Source organism: Herpailurus yagouaroundi, unplaced genomic scaffold (assembly GCF_014898765.1).
Source record: "Herpailurus yagouaroundi ecotype Mexico unplaced genomic scaffold, PumYag 207, whole genome shotgun sequence".
NCBI lineage: Eukaryota > Metazoa > Chordata > Mammalia > Carnivora > Felidae > Herpailurus > Herpailurus yagouaroundi.
This window is the reverse complement of record NW_024412438.1, coordinates 5,262,250-5,283,095: the sequence shown is the minus strand read 5'-3', so window position 1 is coordinate 5,283,095 and position 20,846 is coordinate 5,262,250. Positions and strand designations below refer to the sequence as shown.

The window sequence follows — 20,846 nt, the reverse complement described above, 5'->3', positions numbered from 1 at the left end:
CGCGTGTATGCACTCTTTCTCAGAAGTTTCAACTTTAAAAAGGTGAGAGGAAAATGCAGGTATAGACAATAGCGTGTTAAGTTTCTGTTTCATCTAGAATAGCTCAGAATTTGAGCAAAACGAGCCGTTTTCTCCAGGTTCAGCAGTGGTTTCCACTTCTGGGTCGGGTGTGTCACATGCAGTTTACTGCTTCTTGGTGGGAAGTTGAGCAGGACCTCCCATCCGCTAGGTGACTAGCGCTGAGAAGGCTGAATGAGTTGCAACTGCTTGTCATGAGTGACATGATAAGCAGCTGATTTTTATTCTCGATAGTTGGTGAAATTAAATAAAGGCAGTTTTTTTTTAAGTCAAAAGTCCACGGTGCTGAATGTAAGGGGTCCTTACCTAGAAAAACAAAAGCCGTTGATGCTAGCACTGCAAAGAGGGTAAAGAGGATGGTCTGGTGAGAACCCAGGAACTTCTGGAGGACACTGGAATCTTCACATTGATCTGTGCGTTGGACAGAACAAAACAAGGTCACAGTTAAAAGCATCCAAGGCAGGTTGCTGTACTTAACGCGTGGTCATGGGTATCCAGCAGAAGCTCTCAAAAAGGAGGGAAGTTGTGTACTTGGCTCCTCTACCTGTTTTTGGCTTGCTCCTGTCTCCTAGGTAATAAATGGCAATCCATGAACCTTGTAATTTCTCCACTTACAAACGGGCATTTAAATACTCTGCTACCTTAAATGTCCGTTAACCATTTCTGTGTACTTTAACTCCAAGCGACTTGCTTCTCTTCACCAGGTTTGTGGTGGTGGCGACTGAACTTGTAGGTTTTTTTTTTTTAATTAACGTTTATTTACTTTTGAGGGAAAGAGATAGAGGCATGAGCAGGGGAGGGGCTGAGAGAGAGGGAGACAAAGAAACCCAAGCAGGCTCCAGACTCTGAGCTGTCAGAACAGACCCTGGGGCTTGAACGTGAGATCATGACCTGAGCTGAAGTTGGACACTTAACCGACTGAGCCACCCAGGCGCCCCTGAACTTGTAGTTCTGATCTCTTTGCATCACCAACCACCTCTTAAATCCCATGGGTCCCCTTGTCCTTTTTTACTCAGGATCTTTCTAGGGAACATTCTGATTTGTCCCCAATAAAACCTGTTTTTGAAGCACACTTGGCATCTGACTTTGGTTATTTCAAATTCTTCAGCGTCCACAAATGAACTCCTACCCCAACAAACTCCCTGAACTTTAGGTCTTCTCTACCTGGTTCTTATTTTGCATCCCTGGTATAAGGCCCTCTAACCTCTGGACTTGTAACTGGTCTTCCCTCTCCTGGGACTTTGTTTCAGAACTGTGTGCAAACCGCTTCTCTCCGAAGAACAATTACATTGCCTTAAATATAGATGCACTAAAACCAAAATTCTCTATACTATCTCTTGATCAGGTCCCACTGTTGAAAGCTTTTGGCTTGCAATGTTTACAGGGTAAGAGTCCAGATAAAACTTGGGTGACATTTAACAGCCTTTCTAGTGCCTCTTTGCTCTGGCTACCCCAAACTAATTGTCTCCCCAATCAGGCTCTGTCTTAACTCTGATTTCTGCAGTAGGTACCATGCCTGGCATATGCCCGTGGGCACTCAAATACTTGTGTGAATGAGCTGAAGGCTGGGTTGGATCTTTGACCACTCCTACCCACCTCCGAGGTTGTGTTAGTCCCACTGGTCCCTCTGGTCTCTGAGAAATGCAGGGGTTCTTAACCATTGTGCTGTGCACAACTTGGCCTGTGGATCCTATCAGAATGTTTTCAAATGCAAAAAAGCAAAATATGTAGGAATAAAGGAAACCAATTATGGGACACCTGGGTGGAGCGTCTCCTGCAGCTCGGGCCATGTGGAGCCCCACTTCAGGCTCTGCTGACAGCTCAAACCTTAACCTGTTTCAGATTCTGTGTCTCCCTCTCTGCCCGCCCCCCCCCCCCATTCTCTCTCCCTCACTCTCTCAAAAATAAACATTAAAAAAGAAACCAATTATATCAAAGTTAACCAAGGTGGAAAAAACTTTTGTAACAGCAATGTTAAACACTTAACAAAAACGTTAAAACGCCTTTTTGTAATATAATAACATGCTCCAGCAACAAGAAAGATCTAACCTCAGACCTAATAACTATAATTTTTATGTAATTTTGAAGAGAAGTTTAAGAATTGGAACATGACAATATCTGAATTCTGTTGGTGACAAAGTCACACGTACTGCTGTTACTGTGGTCTGTTGCCTATATTCATAAAGTCAGTGGAAATACTAACTTTCAGTTAGAAGTTCATTGAAAATAAAGGTGCAGTATTTCCCCCCATTGAAGGTCATCGGCACCTTGAATTCCATCCATGGGCTTTTGCAGACACCCATTAACTCTAGATTTAGAAACAACAAGATAACACAGGTTAGAGTTGAGAATTGTTTCTAGTGCTGGGAACTTGAACATCTCCATTTCCTCAACTCTTAAAGGGAAAAACATTCACCTCAGAGTTATGAGAGAGAAAAATGCATATAAAATGCACTTCGGACATGACCAGTACATCTCAGGTGCTTGCCGAAACAGACCTTCCTTCCACTGGAGTTGAACTAGGTAGGGTCCAGTCCAATTCACGCCCAGTAATTCAAAGACCAGTTTCTCCGGAGGGATATGCAAGTAGAGGTGACGATACAAGGAGGATGATTCTTTGGCTTTCCTAACACTTTTCAATGACTACATGTGTTCCCATCCCAGCCATACCTGGCACAGTTTCCAAACTGGGTAACGGCTAGAATCAGCATTTTGGAAAGCTAAGACTTCTAGGTTTATCATCCTTTGTCTCTTGCCTGATGCAAAAAGATCTGCCAGCAACTTTTGAAGAAACATTTAACAGCGCGGAGAAGCTCATGTTAAACTGACATAACTACTCTTTACTACGTGAGTTACATAAAACATCTCTCGGTGATAAGTAAGCTGCGCGAAGGTTCTATTTTGTGTAGATTTGGAAATTAAAGATCCGTGCCCCAGGTAGTTTGAGTAATCTTGCTCAGGTGGCTGAATGTTTCTTATAAACTAAACTGAGAAACACTTAGATGGTCCCAACTCCTCTGGATTGTAAGCAGGGCCCCCCAGTGCTCACCTGCACCAGACTTCTCCTTCAGAGCTCTCACTACCACAGCCTCACTTTGACTGGTGAGCACACAGCAAATGTTGATGAAAACGGGTGACGTCTGCTGGAGGGAGGTGAAGTTGACCACTCTCACGGGGTAGACCACCAGGCCAGGTGTGAGGGAAGAGTGCCTGTGGCCAGAGACCACTAGAACTGGGGAGCTGGGGAAGACCTTGGAGAAAAGATAAAATGGCACTTGACAAAAGAAAATCAGTTTTGTGTCAGTATTGCATTCCAGTCTTACACATACAGTAAGAGCCCTGTATTCCTAGTTAGCAATCTGGCAGTAAGTTGTCTGCTTTTTTTTTTTAATTTTTTTGTTGAATGTTTTACTTTGAGAGAGAGAGAGTGTGAACGGGGGAGGGGCAGAGAGCGAGGGAGACACAGAATGTGAAGCAGGCTCCAGGCTCTGGGCTGTCAGCACAGAGCTTGACGCGGGGCTCGAACTCACAAACGGTGAGATCACGACCTGAGCCGAAGTCGGACGCCCAACTGGCTGAGCCACCCAGGTGCCCCAGTCGTCTGCTTTTTCATTCAGGTGTGTTACAGTAGATGAGGGAAGAAAATAAACTGTGAGAAAATAACCTTCAAACAAGTTTCAAACTAGAATCCTAAAGATTGTTTTCAGATGGCACTGGCATTCTCTTCCAGACTGGCAGCTCATGACCTAAATTTTGCACTCAGAGTCCCCTGGCATTGTGAAGGGGACAGGTTTTCTTCCTTCTGTTTTAAGAACTCCCTGTGTTGAGTTTTATCAGGTCACTGAATGACCGTTCCTTCGCTCTTGGACTAGGAATAAAGACTCCTTTTTCAAAACCCTGATTTCGGTTATGTTTTGGATCAGTACTTCACATACCTCTAGCTTCTCCAGAACTCTGTCCACCCCCAGCACTCTTATCTCCCCGACATCCTGTCTGTGGCTAAGAACCAATTCTGACTGGTTGACGTAAAAGGCTGGGATGAAAGGAATGAGGGTTCTTTGCATTCCGTTCTTGCTGCGTTCACTGACCAGTGTGGCCCACCCGTAGACTGAGGTGTCAGCCACGCTCAGGGCCTGGAGCAGCCCTTCTGACTGGGGTCGGACCTTGATCAGGCAGACATAAGCACCTGAAAAAAAGATGAAAAACTAGGCAGGAAGGTTCAGAGGCTCTACTGAGCTGACTTAGAATAGGAAGCAAATTCAGAAGAAAACGTGAACTCCACTTTGCGGACTACTGGCCACTGGTGAGGAGGATGCCAGAGGAAAACACAGTCCCCGGCACCCACAGCTGAACTCGTCACATAAGTCAACATATCAGGGAGTAGTAAATACCACAGTGCAAACAGGGACATTAAGGGGATACAGAATGAAGTAATAACCAAGAGCAGCTGAGATCAGGAGAGGGTCTGTGGAAGACGCTTTGTGCGTGGTTTAGGCATGTCTCTGTCAAACCATATCTCGATGGCCTTACTTCTGGCAATAGTATTGTTCTAGTTACCCATGCTCAAACTCCGTTGTCTTTTGACAGATACCCTTTCCTTCACTCCTATATCCAGTCGTTCTCCAAATCTTCCTATGACTCATCCTCCGAAATGTCTCTGACGCCTACCCCTCTGTGACTCCGGGCTGCCATCTCATCAGTTCATGCCTGGGTTACTGCCGTGGCCCCTTCACCGGCCTCCCCTCCTTGCCTCCCACTGCTCCGTCTCCATTCTGTGTCCTGCCAAGCTCCAGGCTCTCTGTTGCCTGGGATATCCTGGCCTCTTCATACCTAGCTCACTCCTCGTCACCTTTCCACAGGCCCTTTCTCTGTAAAACCAAACTCTAACCCTCCCTCCCCCATCTAAGGAGTCACATGCCCCTCCTCCTTCGGACTCTGCAGCATCCCGTGTGGTCTCTATTCTGTGATGGATCACCCTGTGCAGCACTAGTGACGACAAAGCCCTGTCTTGCTCCCTGTTGTACATCCAGCACCTGTCCTGGCACCGGGTGTTCTCAGTGCCCACCGGTGTGCTGAGTGAGCCTGCCTTCAGTAGCTGCTTGTTACTCGCACGGCACTGCTGGCCTTGCAGGGCAGGCGCCTGGGCTGTAGCACTATCCTACTTGTGCCTGTGTTTGACACAAATCCTCATTTTACATCAGTTGATTTATATGAAACCATTCCAATGTCATGCCTATTTCTACTTCATGCTAGTTCATGTACTCTGCTTGGAATATCCTTCAGTTCAACAATAAACATTCAAACACTGCTACTTGCTGGGGATAAAAAGCCCAGCAGTAACAGGGACCAGCAAAGAAGAAAACAGTAAATGACAAAAGAAAAGCACAGGGTGGGTGTTCTAGGGACGTGTTGAATATTATTGGATGGAGTGAACAAAAATGTCGCTTGAGAAAGGGTCCACAGTTCTACAGCAGATGAAACTGTAAAGTATAAATGCAATCCAATAAGAAGTGACGACTGTACAAAGATGGGAACAAGGGCACCAGACTCAAGGGATGGGACCCACCTCTTTCCATGCTGAAACCTGAATGGACATGGAAGACTTTGCTTGCTGGAATGTCTAGCAAAGTATTACTGAACTGCACATGGCACACCACAAGGGTCTCAGGAAGAAGTATTGTTGTAATGGCCAAGGCCTGACTGGAGGTACAGGACCCTAAGAAGCAGAGAAGAGGTAAAGAGGTGTCATAAGAATTTATAAAAGAGGAGACATATAGAAGCAGTAGCTTGATTTTATTTTTTTTTAATTAAAAAAAAATTTTTTTTAATGTTTTATTTATTTTTGAGACAGAGAGAGACAGAGCATGAACGGGGGAGGGTCAGAGAGAGAGGAAGACACAGAATCCGAAGCAGGCTCCAGGCTCTGAGCTGTCAGCACAGAGCCCAACACGGGGCTCAAACTCACGGACTGTGAGATCATGACCTGAGCTGAAGTTGGACGCTCAAGTGACTGAGCCACTCAGGCGCCCCAGCAGTAGCTTGTTTTTAAAAAGGGATTGGTAGGGGCGCCTGGGTGGCGCAGTCGGTTAAGCGTCCGACTTCAGCCAGGTCACGATCTCGCGGTCCGTGAGTTCGAGCCCCGCGTCAGGCTCTGGGCTGATGGCTCGGCGGAGCCTGGAGCCTGTTTCCGATTCTGTGTCTCCCTCTCTCTCTGCCCCTCCCCCGTTCATGCTCTGTCTCTCTCTGTCCCAAAAATAAATAAAAACGTTGAAAAAAAAAATTTAAAAAGGGATGGGGGGGGCGGTGCGCCTGGGTGGCTCAATTGGTTAAGCATCTGACTTCGGGTCAGGTCATGATCTCACAGTTTGTAAGTTCGAAGCCCACATGGGGCTCTCTCTTGTCAGCACAGAGCCCACTTCATATCCTCTGTCCCCCTCTCTCTGTCCCTCCCTTGCTCTCACGTGTTCTCTCAAAAATAAACATTAAAAAAAAATTGAAAAAACTGGACGCCTGGGTCGCTCAGTCAATTGAGCGTCTGACTTTGGCTCAGGTCATGATCTCACAGTTCACACCTTCAAGTCCTGCATCAGGCTCTGTGCTGACTGCTCGGAGCCTGGAGCCTGCTTCAGATTCTGTGTGTGTGTGTGTGTGTCTGTCTCTGCCACTCCCCTGCTCATGCTCTCTTTCTCTCTCTCAAAAATAAACATTAAAAAAAAATTTTTTAAGGGGTGAGCATCTGGCTGGCTCAGAGGAGTGTGTGACTCTTAATCTCAGGGTTGTCACAGCCCCGTTTTGGGTGTAGAGATTAAATAAATAAAAGCAAAACAAAACAAAACTTAGCAAGGGGCGGCTGGTGGGTGGCTCTGTATGTTAAGCAATACGCAACTGGCTCTGGACTTCGGCTCAGGTCATAATCGCACGGTTTGTGCCCCGTACTGGGCTCTGTGCTGACAACTCAGAGCCTAGAGCCTGCTTCCAATTCTAGGTCTCCCTCTCTCTCTGTCCCTTCCTCACTTGTGCTCTCTCAAAAATAAATATTAAAAAAATTTTTTTAATAAAGTTTTATAGACAGTATGTTTTGGACATCTCTCCTTGGTTTTGAGTGTTCTCTTACCGCCACCCCCCCCCCACCAAAAAAAAAGAGTGAAAGGATTTACGTGGACTTTGAGTGGAGCAGATCTACCACTTCTGCCACCGACTTGTTGACTTGTTACCTTATACATGTAACTTGCTCTTAAGACTCAGTATTTCTCTCTCTCTTTTTTTTTAATGTTTGTTTTTTGAGAGAGACAGAGTGTGAGCAGGGACGGGGCAGAGAAAGGGAGACACAGAATCTGAAGCAGGCTCCAGGCTCCAAGTTGTAAGCACAGAGCCTGACATGGGGCTCGAACTCACAGACTGCGAGATCATGACCTGAGCCGAAGTCAGACGCTCAACTGACTGAGACACCCAGGCACCCCGGTATGTCTCATCTTTAAAATGATGATAGGGGCACCTAGGTGGCTCAGTTGGTTGGGCATCCAACTTCAGCTCAGGTCATGATCTCGCAGTCCGTGAATTCAAGCCCTGCGTTAGGCCCTGTGCTGACAGCACAGAACCTGGAGCTTGCCTTGGATTCTGTGTCTCCCTCTCTCTCTGCCCCTCCCCTGCTTATGCTCTCTCTCACTCTCAAAAATGAATAAATGTTAAAATTTTTTTTTTTAATGATGATAATTGGGACACCTGGGTGGCTCAGTCGGTTAAGTGTCTGACTCTTGATTTTGGCTCAAGTCATGATCTCATGACTTGTTTGTGAGACTGAGCTCTACATCCGGCTCAGTGCTGACTATGTGGAGCCTGCTTGGGCTTTTCCCTCTCTTCCCCTTCTCTCTGCTCCGCCCCCCCCCCCCCCCCCCCCCCCCCACTCATGTATGCGCATTCTCTCTCTCTCAAAACAAATAAACTTTTAAAAAATGATGAATACTACATAAGATTGTTAAATGAGATAAAAATACATAAAAGTTGCTAACACAGCACCTAGAATCTACTAGGAGTTTCTTGTATTTTAGTTTTCTTTCCTCCCCACCCTGTTTAAAAAATTTTTAATTTTTGTTATTATTACTTTAAGTTTATTTATTTATTTTGAGAGAGAGAGTGCAGGAGGTGCACAGAGATAAGGAGAAAGAGAGAATCCCAAGCAGGCTCTGCAGTCAGCGTGGAGCTCAATGCAGGGCTCGAACTCACAAATGATAAGATCATGATATGAGCTGAAATCAACAATCAGATGCTATTGGGGTGCCTGGGTGGCGCAGTCGGTTAAGCGTCCGGCTTCAGCCAGGTCACGATCTCGCGGTCCGTGAGTTTGAGCCCCGCGTCGGGCTCTGGGCTGATGGCTCGGAGCCTGGAGCCTGTTTCCGATTCTGTGTCTCCCTCTCTCTCTGCCCCTCCCCCGTTCCTGCTCTGTCTCTCTCTGCCCCAAAAATAAATAAAAACGTTGAAAAAAAAAATTAAAAAAAAAAAAAAAAAAAGAATCAGATGCTAAAGCAAGTGAGCCACCCAGGCACCCCTATTTTTTTTTTTTTAAGTAATCTCTACGTCCAAGGTGGGGCACGGACTCAGGAGCCCGAGATCAAGAGCTGCATGCTCTACTGACTGAGCCAGCCAGGTGCCCCCTCCCCCCGCCCCACCTTTTTTTGACAGCAAACTGTAACAAATTGAAAAAAATTGTGTCCTAGGTCTTATCCCAAACTTATTAAATTTCGGGATGGAGCCTAAGACTGTATATTTGAAAAATTGTCTTGAGTAACCTTGAAAATCAGCCATGTTTGGAAATCCCTGGTTTAAGCCACCTCCTATTCTCAGGCACGATTATAACTACAAAGAAAACAGAGACTAGGCTGCGCCTATTTCAAAACCTGATATCCAGTCATTTTTTGATACCCAGTCATAGGTATCAATGATTTATTTGTTGAGGTGGAGTCAATTTTCAAATAGAAGGAAATCTGGATTACTCGTCAAAGGGGTAAATGAATTGAAGGAGGATGGGAAAGATGGAAACAATCACCCAGATCTATAAAGAGACTCCTGACCTTTGAGATTAGCACCATTTCTGCCAGTGGTGATGAAAAGCTTAAACACTGCTGAACTGGGGCTATTGGTGAGGTAGGTCTTGAGGTCATAACTGAGCGTCAATCTTGATGATGCATTGACCACCACCTGTCGGCAAACCAAAGGAAAATCTGTACCTAAGTTCTTAGAAAATCTTGTTTCCTCCCCCTCCACTTTTCATAACTCATTCAGCCAAAAAGCATCTGGTTCACACAAGTGCAAACTGCCCTTCCACTTCATTACATATCTGAGAACCACAACATCTGTTCACTTTTGAGAAGAAAAAAACATTTTTTTTTTGCTAAAAGATCTTTATTCATTATTCCGTTTGACATCTTCCCTCCATAGGACTTCCTATTAAAATTCCTTTGTGCTTAAAAATAACATTTTTAGGGGTGCCTGGGTGGCTCAGTCAGTTAAGTGTCTGACTTTGGCTCGGTCATGATCTCACAGTTCGTGAGTTCGAGCCCCACGTCGGGCTCTAGGCTGACAGCTAGGAGCCCGGAGCCTGCTTCCTATTCTGTGTCTTCCTCTCTTTCTGCCCCTCCCCCACTCACATTCTGTCTCTAAATAAATAAATAAATAAATAAATAAATAAAATAAAATAAAATAAAATAAAATAAAATAAAATAAAATATTTTAAAAATTGGGGCACCTGGCTGGCTCAGTCCACGAAGTGCATGACTCTTGATTGGGGGGTTGTGAGTTTGAGCCCCACATTGGCTATACAGAATGATTAAAAATAAAATCTTAAAAATAAACACATAATAAAATGCCTTTGAAGACAAGTGCAACTTTCTTCAGAGTGTTCTCTCTTGCATATAATCTCAACCTTTTCTGAAACTTCAAAGTCCTTTACTTCTTTCAATATATGTGTAATGTTCTGTCTTATACTGCAGGTATTTTTATTTTTGTTAAAAATCACTCCTATTAGAATCTAAGTTCTTCAACTGAGATTCTAGTTTAACTTTGTATATCCTTGTACTGTGCTTTGTATTTAAGGCAAATGTTTAATGATTACAATGAGAGAAGATAAAGATGACCCTTTCCCCCAAAAAATCTTCAACTTAAAGATTTATAATCTTGTCATTATATGTCATTATTTATGACATTATATCATCTTAAATGTATATTTTAACACAGTCTCCTCAGTACCACCATAGTTTCTTGTTTTTTCAAATGTTCAAGGACCTTGAAACCAACTTAGTTACATTAAATGCTCAGTAAGGGAAGTCTTGTCTTTTTCATCTTTGTGTTCCAGAGCCCAACACAGGGCTGACACAGAAGAGGCCTCAATGAGTGTCTGTTAGCGAATAATTACGTGAGGATTATTCAAAGTACACAAACGAGGATATTGAGATCTTCTGACTTCTTTGTAGCCTCTGACAGCACAGACCAGTCCCTCCCTTGCCTTTTGTGACCCCTTTCTCTCTGCTTTCCTAATACAGAGATGTTTCTCAATCTCCTTCTCAAATTATCTTCTCATGCTGCCTCTGTCCCAGCTCTCTTATCTGCCCATGATACAAGTTCTCTTTAGATGTTATCTGATTTTCCCTCTCTACCTTTATAAACTTTTGCCAAAGTCATCCTGATTTATTCACTGGTCTTCAAACATCATCTGTCTTTGTCTTTGCACATCTATGCCTGTAGTCTAAAATGCCTTTTCTTGAACGCCTGGGTGGTTCAGTTGGTTGACTGTCTGACTTTTGATTTTGGCTCTGGTCATGATCCCAGACTTGTGGGATAGAGCCCTAACTCAGGCTCCACACTGGGCTGGGTGGGGAGGAGGCTTGAGATTCTCTCTCCCTCGCTCGTGTTCCCTCTCTCTAAAATAAAAAAAAAAAAAAAAATTTTAAAGAATAAAATGCATTCGCTTCAAAAAATAAAAAAATTACAATTTTTTAAAATTAAAATATAAATCAAATGCCTTCTCTTTTATCTGCCAGACAGATTCCTAATTGTCAAGACTCAGTTTGTTTTTATTTATTTTTGTGTGTGCCATGATTCAGATCTCAAGATTCAGTTTAAATGTCACCTCATTTTTTTTTTTTTTAAAGCTGTACACCAAGAGTCATACACTCCCTCCCTCCTGGAAATATGAGAACCCCTCCACTTTTAGAAAATTTGCTTTAAGCCCTATTGCTTTTATGAAAGACGTTAGCACCTGGTTCCCCTAAGGAAAGAAATCTGAAGAGGATTTTTTGCTTTTACAAAAAAAGGCAAAAACAGCCTTCAGCATTTGTTTTGCAGCAAGCCGTGCAGAGGCGGCAGCACAGACAAGCCCCTCCCTGGGAGCTACTGCAGACAAGCCCTCCCCGGGAGCCACACTTAGCAGTTCAGCATTCAGCCCTGTAGCTTTGAACTGAGTGTCTCTGCTTTATCTCAATGTGTTTTGTGCATCCGTCACCAAGATGTGTGCTAAGCAATCAGGAAAGCCTAAGAGAGGGGCGTCTGGGCGGCTCAGCTGGCTAAGCATCGGACTTCGGCTCAGGTCATGATCTTGTGGTCCGCGAGTTGAAACTCTCATCGGGCTCTGTGCTGACAGCTCAGAGCCTGGAACCTGCTTTGGATTCTGTGTCTCCCTCTCTCTCTGCCCCTCCTATGCTTGCGCAGTGTCTGTCTCTCTCAAAAATAAACAAACATTCCAAAAAGAATGAAATCTTGCCATTTGCACCTACGTTGATGGAACTGGAGGGTATTATGCTAAGTGAAATTAGTCAGTCAGAGAAAGACAAATATCATATGACTTCACTCATATGAGGACTTTAAGAGATAAAACAGATGAACATAAGGGAAGGGAAACAAAAATAATATAAAAACAGGGAGGGGGGACAAAACATAAGAGACTCTTAAATATGGAGAACAGAGGGTTACTGGAGGGGTTGTGGGAGGGGGGATGGGTTAAATGGGTAAGGGGCTTTAAGGAATCTACTCCTGAAATTATTGTTGCACTATATGCTAATTTGGATGTAAATTAAAAAATAAATTAAAATTTCTGAAAATAAATAAACATTAAAAAAGAAAGAAAAAGAAAAGCCTACGAGAATTGGGGTTTTTTTTGTTTTTGTTTTTTTTGTCTGGGAATGCTCAAAAATTTTTTTCTATATAAATAAATGGTAATTGCTTCTTTGCTTTATGCCATTTCTGGCTTACAAAATGTTTCACATGGGGGTGCCTGGGTGGGTCAGTCCATTGAGCCTCCAACTCTTAGTTTCCACACAGGTCATGATCTCATAATTCACAAGATGGACGGCTCGGAGCCTGCTTGGGATTCAATCTCCCTCCTTCTCTCTGCCCCTTTCCCCGCTCACAGTCTCTCAAAATAAATAAATAAACTATCAAAAATCCCCACAAAATGTTTCACAGAACACTGTACTTTCAGATACTGGGGGAAACCTGTACTTTCTTCACTTGGCTTCCAGGACACCGATATCTGAGTTTTTCTCCTACTTCCCTAGTTGTTTTTTTACTAAGTCCCTCTTGTTGGTTACTCTTCCTTTCTCAGAGTTCTCAGTTCATTGGAGTGCTCCCAGAGCACTTGTACCCTCCCTTTATTTACGTTCACTTCTCTCAGCGATCACAGGGCTCTGTCCTCTCTGCATCAGTGACTCCCAGCCTTTACATCCAGCTATGTCACACATCCATTTGACATCTAGTAGACCCTCCACTTTACATGCCTCAGACAGACTCTTCTCACCAAAACTGTTTCACCTGCATTTCAAGTAATGGCAATTCTGTCCTTTTAGTTATTCAATCAAAAACCTGAAGTCATTTTTTAAAATTTATTTTTTTAATTTACATCCAAGTTAGTTAGCATATAGTGTGACAATGATTTCAGGAGGAGATTCCTTAATGCCCCTCCCCCATTTAGTCCACCCCCCCCCCCATCATTTTTTTTTTTTTTTCTTAAACCTGAAGTCATTCTTGATTCTCTCGCACTCATTACATATAATCTGTCAGGAAATCCTACTGGCTCTACCTATAAAGCACACTTAGACTCTGATCAACTTCTCACCCTTCCTGTTAACAGCCTGGTCCCTGGTCCACCATTATATCTCACCTGGACCACTGCAAGAATAGCTTCTCAGCTTCAACCCTTGCCCCTATGTTCAAGTACCAACCAATAGCAAAGTTGATATTTTACTTTTAGGTTTATTTATTTTGAGAAAGAGAGTGTGAGCACGGGAGGGGCAAAGAGAGGGAATCTGCACTGACAGTGCAGAGCCTCATGCGGAGCTGAAACTCACAAATGGTGAGATCATGACCTGAGCCAAAATCAAGACTCGGAAGCTTAACTGACTGAGCCCCCAGGCACCCTACAGTGATATTTTAAAGTATAAGATCACACTAGTCATTTTTCTGGTTAAGAATCCTTTTATTTATTTTTTTCCTGGTTAAGAATCCTAATCACAAATAGCTTTGTGTTCCAATAAAATTTTCTAGCTGGCTTTATATTTGACATGTGAGTGTATTTCTTTTCCCAGGATGCTTTTTTATTTAAAAGATTTTATTTTATTCGAAAAAAAATTTTTAAATATTTATTTATTTTTGAGAGAGACAGAGACAGAATGTGAGTGGATTAGGGGCAGAGAGAGAGGGAGACACAGAATCCAAAGCAGGCTCCAGGCTCTGAACTGTCAGCACAGAGCCCGATGCAGGGCTTGAACTCACAAGCTGTGAGATCATGACCTGAGCCGAAGCCGGACGCTCAACCGACTGAGCCATCCAGGCGGCCCTTATTTTATTTTTTTTAAGTCATCTCTACACCCAACACGGGACTGAAACTCACAACCTCAAGATCAAGAATCACATGCTCTATTGACTGAGCCTGCCACGCATCCCCCCACCACCAGATGTGTTTTCTATATGCATATTCCTAAATATGGAAATAGTCATCCTGGCCTTGTTAGGGTTACCTCGCGATATGTTTTCACCACTCCTGGGATGTCATGAAAGACTGTTGCTACTCCTGGCCTCCTGGCCACTCCCACTCCAGTGCCAGTGTCTGTCTGCAGAATGTTGTCAGCAGAAATCATCCATATCCCAGGTTCACCTAGGAAAAAAACAAGAGAAAGCACATGGCCGCAAACTCGGATGTAACTTGGTGGTCACTCTAAGAGTATTCAGATTCCCAGTCAGTAGACCATTCAAGCACACAGATATCTCTTCCTAGGAGGAACATCCAGCTTTGAAGAGAACTTTATTTTCTGAATGTCAGGCTCCCCTTCATGTACCATCAAACCCACAAAATAAAACAAGAACTACTGACCTTCAGAATCATAGAAGGAGCTACTTAGTTGGAGACCTTAACTGTTCTCCTTAGGAAAAAGAAAAACTCTTTATACACACAGGGGTAATTCTCTTTCAGTTACTGGCGGACAGACACCAGCAGAAGACTGCAAGACTGCAGGAGAGAAGTTTTGTTGCTTTGGCTTAAGTCTCAAGGTGGCAGAGGAACACAACCTTGAGTTTGTGTTAGATCACAGATCCCGGGATTTGGTCATCCATAGGCCAGTATAGATTCAGGATGCCCAAATAATTCCAGAATGGAAGACAGAGGGACAATCCTGACAAAACCCAGCAAAGGGGTAAAGTGGAAGTGTTGTTTCACTGACAAGAGATGAGCAATCATCTCTTGATGATTTGTAACTCTTTCAATCCTAAAGCAGGGTTAGCTCACTGGCCCTGGATTAGGTGTTAGTAGTGATTCCTTGCAAATCAGTCATTATGGGACTGGGGGGCCTGACCTGGGCTGAATGGCCGCCCCCTGCGTCAAGCCCTAAATATACAGAGTCTGGCCCCACATCACATCACAGTACTCAAACACATGTATCCACAGTTCCCAGAAGAGTTTACAAAGCCAAACCCATACCATCCCTGCTGGTCCAACTTGGATGGATGATTTCAATGTACACAGGCAGGGTCCACCACTTTGCGGTGTGCTTTCTGTAAACCCAGAGAATCAATACTCACTTCCTAACCAAAGACTGATCTTCCTGAACTCAACAGTACTTCTGAGGACAGAAACGCTTTGCTGATGACCAGTATAGTTCAGCCCAGTACAAGGCCAAACCTTATTAGAGTGATGATATATTTAAGAGTTAGGCCTTCAAATGTCCCTCACAAAGCTGTGTGCTCAGTCAGTTCTTGGAACTAAAGCCTTATTGCCCTTTCCTTCCTTTTATTTCATCCTTTACTGCTCTTCAGTTTATCAATTATCCTCCTTCAGAAGCTGGGAATGGGCGAGAAGGCGAGGTAACTGTAACGTCTACATGGTAATATAGCAAGTTATGTGTTCAGGAGGTGCATGATCAATATTCCTGGTTGATTTCTAATTGGCTGGCCTCTGAGAAATGGGCAGTAAACAGATCAGTTAACATGTACACAATTTCTTATTTCTCAGAGAGGCCCTCAGATTTTTAAAGATTTTATTTTTTTAAGTAATCTCTACACCCAACGTGGGGCTCGAATTTATAACCCCAAGGTCAAGAGCTGTATGCTCTACCAACTGAGCCAGCCAGGAGCCCTTAGGTCCTCAGATTTAAAATCATTTTGAGAGGTGCCTGGGTGGCTCAGCCGGTTAAGCATCCGCCCTTGGCTCAGGTCATGATCTCGCGGTCCGTGAGTTCGAGCCCTGCGTCGGGCTGTGCTGACAGCTCAGAGCCTGGAGCTTGTTTCAGATTCTGCATCTTCCTCTCTCTCTGCCCCTCCCCCGTTCATGCTCTGTCTCTCTCTGTCTCAAAAATAAATAAACATTAAGAAAAAATTTTAAATCATTTTGAAAAAATTGTCTAAGGAATGAGTGCTTTCTCATCCTGTCGACTGTACAGTTAAGAAAGGGAAGGTGTCCGGACCGTCATGGTTGAGGAGGTGAGTCCTGAAGCAGATGACGTCTCCAACCAAGGTGTGCTGGGTGTCTGGTTCGATGGCGTGCTCCACAGCCACAGGGACATAATCTGCCACACCTGGGTGCCTCCGGTCCCAGATTCCCAAAAGCGTCACTCCCGTGCTCACAGCCTGAGCCATGTAAGTGTAGTTCCCACTCCCTGGCCCAATCAGGAGCAGATCATCTCTGAAAGGAAACGAGAAAGGCACAGTTAGGACACAGTTCTGGTGGCAGAGCTCTGCTCACAGCATTTTCTGTTCAACAGCTCAAAGGTTCAGAAGGAATTCTTTTTTAAGTTTTTTATTTATCTAAGTGGCCTCTACACCCCCACATGGGGCTCGAACTCACAACCCTAAGATCAAGAGTCACGTGCTTTACTGAGCCAGGCAGGGATCCTGAGAAAGAGTTCTATGGTGGAGGACAAGCAAGGGGTGGCCAGGGGTCAGGTCTATTACCTTCATACACAGAGTAGCCGGTAAGCCCCTTTTTTTAAATTAAGAATTTGTTTTCCAGTACAGCTTTTTTCCTTTTTTAAGTTTACTTATTTATTTTGAGAGAGATTGCGTGCAAGTGGGGGAGGGGTAAGGAGGGAGGAGAGAGGCTCCCAAGCAGGCTCCTTAGCACAGAGACTGACGTGGGGCGCGATCCCCCAAATGGTGAGATCATGACCTGAGCCAAAATCAAGAGTCAGACTCCCAACTGAATGAGTCACCCAGGAGCCCCTCCAGTACAGCTTTTGGTAAGAATACTCCAACCAGCTCCCTATGGGAGCTTTGTGTGAATTAGGGCTTGACAGATCCAAGACACCCTGAAATTCTTCATTAACCAGCCAACACCATTCTGGTGTTTTCCATCCTAATGAAAAAAATAAAGATCAGATTCTGAGTAGAGAGCACAAGAGGAATTTACTGGAGTTACACCGTATAACCCTAGCCCATCCGCACAACTTCTACCACAGCATGCACACCACTCCTTTGGCCCCACACCTGTTCAGCGCCAGATGAAGCTGGGTGTTGTGTGTGTGGAATTTCTCTCCGATGCTGTTATAAAACTGGACAGTGAAGGCGAGCGACACACCCACAGGAAAGGCTGCCAGAGTCCTCCCGCGGGCTGTGTACAGCACAGGTCGGCTGCTCATCTGCAGGTATGTCACTGGTGCCACCTGCGGGGGAAGGACCATTGGAGAGGAGTAGTGACGGATGAAGTTAACAGTCCGCAATAAACGGTGTGCTGCTTTCACAGGAAGCAGCTCCTGACGTGAGAGGACTTAAATCAGAGTAGTAAGAAATGGGACGGTACAGGAAATGGCTCCTTAGTTCTCAAAGCTGCAGGAGTGTGGAGAGAAGCTGGAGCTTCCTGAGGAAAAGACTGCAGACACTTCACCTGTTTTGTGCAGAGGGCTCCTCCATACTGATTGCTACAGAACTGATCATTTACCAAGAATACTGTAGCTTGGGTTTTCACACTGTGCGAGATAAGGTGTGAAGCAGCGAAGAAGCCCAGCTTTGCACCCCCCGCCCCACCCTTCAGAGCCTCCTTTAACCATGCTAGGTCTCAGATTTACTATCAGCTCAGTGCAGATAGTGATGCTGATCTCACAGGGTTTCTGTGCTAGTCAGAAGAGATTAACACACATGAGAGAACAAAGTGGCTGGAATATGGGAGGTATTTGATGCTTACAAAATACTTTTTTGTGTGTTAGACTAAATTTTTAAATTCTAATATCAAAGCCTAATTTTGATAGCAATAACTCTACCCTTCTCCCACATCCTTTTGCCAAAGCTGCTCAGAAGTGTGCCAAGTTGAGGCTGATCCCTTTTGTGGCAAGGCCTCTAAAGACCACTTTAATTTGATGGCTTGTACCCACATCAAGAGTGTCTTATCTTCCAGTTTGTTCTGACTTCCAGAGAAGTTTCTAGTTCTCAAACCAGGAAATCTGCCTCTCAGGCCATGGTATTACTTCTATTTTTGTGAGTAAGTCCTTGAACTCACCTGAACTCCAGTTATGGTTGTTTGGTTGACTCCAAAAGGTTCTACAGAAGTGACTTCCAACACGGCAGTGCCTGCAATGGAACCGGCTTTCAGAAGCCCTTCACCATCCTCCTCGATGACAGATGAATTAGGGAAGCACCTGAGAACACGGGAACTCACAAAGGCGGCCCCTTCTCTAGGGAACAAATGGAACAAGTAGCATCTCTTGGGGGCTCTGACCAGAAAGAAAGGAGTAGGGATTGCCAGGATCCCCGTTAGAGGCTGTACTCTGAGGAAAATGCCTGCCATTCTCCATGTTATGTGCTTATTTGTTCCTTAAGCAAAAGTCTGCCTTTGGATTATGCCCGTGTCTTTTATTTTATTTTATTTTATTTTATTTTATTTTATTTTATTTTATTTTATTTTATTTTTTTATTATTTTTAGGTTTTATTATTTATAAAAAAAATTATTTTAATTTACATCCAAGTTAGTTAGCATATAGTACAATAATGATTTCAGGAGTAGAATCCAGTGATTTATTCCCCACATACAACACCCAATGCTCATCCCAACGAGTGCTCTCCTTAATGCCCATCACTCATTTAGCCCATGCCCCCCCCCCGACCCCCCCCATCAACCCTCTGTTCTCTGTATTTAAGAGTCTCTTATATTTTGCCCCCTCCCTATTTTTATATTATTTTTGCTTCCCTTCCCTTATGTTCATCTGTTTTGTATCTTAAATTCCATGTATAAGTGAAGTCTTTCTCTAACTTCGCTTAGCATTATACAATCTAGTTCTATCCATGTTGTTGCAAATGGCAAGATTTCATTCTTTTTGACTGCCAAGTATTACTCCATTGTATATATGTACCACATCTTCTTTATCCATTCATCTGTCGATGGACATTTTGGCTCTTTCCATACTTTGGCTATTGTTAATAGTGATGCCATAAACATTGGGGTGCATGTGCCCCTTTGAAAGAGTATACCTATATCCCTTGGATAAATTCCTAGTAGTGCAATTGCTGGGTCGTAAGGTAATTCTATTTTTAATTTTTTTGAGGAACCTCCATACTGTCTTCTAGAGTGGCTGTACCAGTTTGCATACTAACAGTGCAAAAGCGATCCTCTTTCTCCCCATCCTCGCCAACATCTGTTGTTGCCTGAGTTGTTAATTAATGTTAGCCATTCTGACAGGTGTGAGGTGGTATCTCATTGTGGTTTTGATTTGTATTTGATGATGAGTGATGTTGAGCATTTTTTCATGTTTCTGTTAGTCATCTGGACGTCTTCTTTGGAAAAGTGTCCATTCATGTCTTTTGCCCATTTCTTCACTGGATTATTTGTTTTTTGGGTGTTGAGTTTGGTAAGTTCTTTATAGATTTTGGATACTAACCCTTTATCTGATATGTCATTTGCAAATATCTTCTCCCATTCCATCAGTTGCCTTTTGGTTTTGCTGACTATTTCCTTCGCCGGGCAGAAGCTTTTTATTTTGATGAGGTCCCAATAGTTCACTTTTTGCTTTTGTTTCCCTTGCCTCTAGAGACGTGTTGAGTAAGAAGCTGCTGCAGCTGAGGTCAAAGAGGTTTTTGCCTGCTTTCTCCTCTAGAATTTTGATGGCTTCCTGTCTTACACTTTAGGTCTGCCCATGCCTTTAAAAATCAAATCCCATCACATATTTATCATTAAAAAATTATTCAGCTAAAAGGACTGAAAACGGGTATTCAAACAGTTGTATGTGAATGCTCATAACAGCACTATTTGCAACAGCCAAAAGGTGAAAACAACCCAAATGTTTGACAACAGATTAAAGGATAAACTAAAGATGTTATATCCATACCATGGAGTATTACTTAGTCATAAAAAAGAATGAAATACTGATACATACTATAATGGAAATGAGCCTCGAAAACATGCTAACTGAAAGAAGCCAGTGCAAAAGGTCACACACATGCTGCATGATTCCACGTAAGTGAAATCCACATTCACACAGTGGTTGCCAGAAGCTGAGAGGGTGGGGGAAGACAGGGAGTGACTGCTGATGGGTGATCCTGTGGTGATGACGAAAATATTTTGGAACTAGAGAGAGGTGTCGGCTACACAATACTGTGATACACTAAATGCCACCAAACTGTCCGCTCTAAAATGGTTAATTTGATGTTACATGAATTTCCCTTCAACCAAAAAAAAATTATTATTTGTGTTAGAAAAATCACCTAGAAGGCAACAGTTTTTTCCATGTTCAATGTTTTCCCGAGGGTAAGGTTAACAACCTGGCCTGCCCTTCTCCATTCTCCTTACCTGTTGGTGTGCAGTCTGAGCTGGGAATTCATGGGCATCAGAATTCGCTCAGGCTGGCACTCTGGAAAGAACAGTTGGAGTTTTTCAAACACCTATAATGAGAAAATGAGTTCTTCCTCATTTCCGGAGAAGACAAATGGTGACCTCTGCTCACAAACTGACAACTACAAACCCACATCCACCTCACTTCAGCACAGTCTAAGGGTCCATCCACGACACTCCTTTCCAAATGAGCCACACTTCAAACATACCTCGGTATTCTACAGCACAAATCTAGTATTAGTCCTGCTTCCAATATTCACAATATTCACATGGACCACATTCCCTGTATCACTTAGATATTAAGTATAAAATAATTCTGAATTTTCTAATTTTAGCTCCGGTAACCCGAATACAGATTTGAGAACATAAAACCTATAATAACAAATTAGCAAAGGACACTGTTCAGGTTTTCTACCTCCTAGGAAAGTGCTCTTTCCTCTGCCCCTCACCGAACCAGAGAAACAAAGCCAAAATAAA

The 20,846-nt window shown here is 43.6% G+C and overlaps 1 protein-coding gene across 11 annotated transcripts in view; it reads right to left on the bottom strand.

Annotated features, from left to right (window-relative positions):
* Nucleotides 1-87: 87 nt before the first annotated feature.
* Nucleotides 88-20,846, bottom strand: part of NUP210L (nucleoporin 210 like) — an 83,558-nt gene continuing 62,799 nt past the window's right edge. For 10 of the 11 annotated variants that reach the window (XM_040452856.1, XM_040452852.1, XM_040452858.1 and 7 more), the window contains 10 exons: nucleotides 20,328-20,419; nucleotides 18,044-18,218; nucleotides 17,038-17,213; nucleotides 16,020-16,237; nucleotides 14,082-14,218; nucleotides 9,147-9,273; nucleotides 5,645-5,794; nucleotides 4,014-4,264; nucleotides 3,128-3,329; nucleotides 88-489 (listed from right to left, as the gene is read on the bottom strand). In XM_040452856.1, the coding sequence (XP_040308790.1) occupies nucleotides 173-489; nucleotides 3,128-3,329; nucleotides 4,014-4,264; nucleotides 5,645-5,794; nucleotides 9,147-9,273; nucleotides 14,082-14,218; nucleotides 16,020-16,237; nucleotides 17,038-17,213; nucleotides 18,044-18,218; nucleotides 20,328-20,419 (1,845 nt within the window). In that variant the 3' untranslated portion in view covers nucleotides 88-172. Of the gene's footprint in view, nucleotides 647-3,127; nucleotides 3,330-4,013; nucleotides 4,265-5,644; nucleotides 5,795-9,146; nucleotides 9,274-14,081; nucleotides 14,219-16,019; nucleotides 16,238-17,037; nucleotides 17,214-18,043; nucleotides 18,219-20,327; nucleotides 20,420-20,846 lie in introns of all 11 variants that reach the window. The other variant, XM_040452859.1, reaches the window with a different exon arrangement.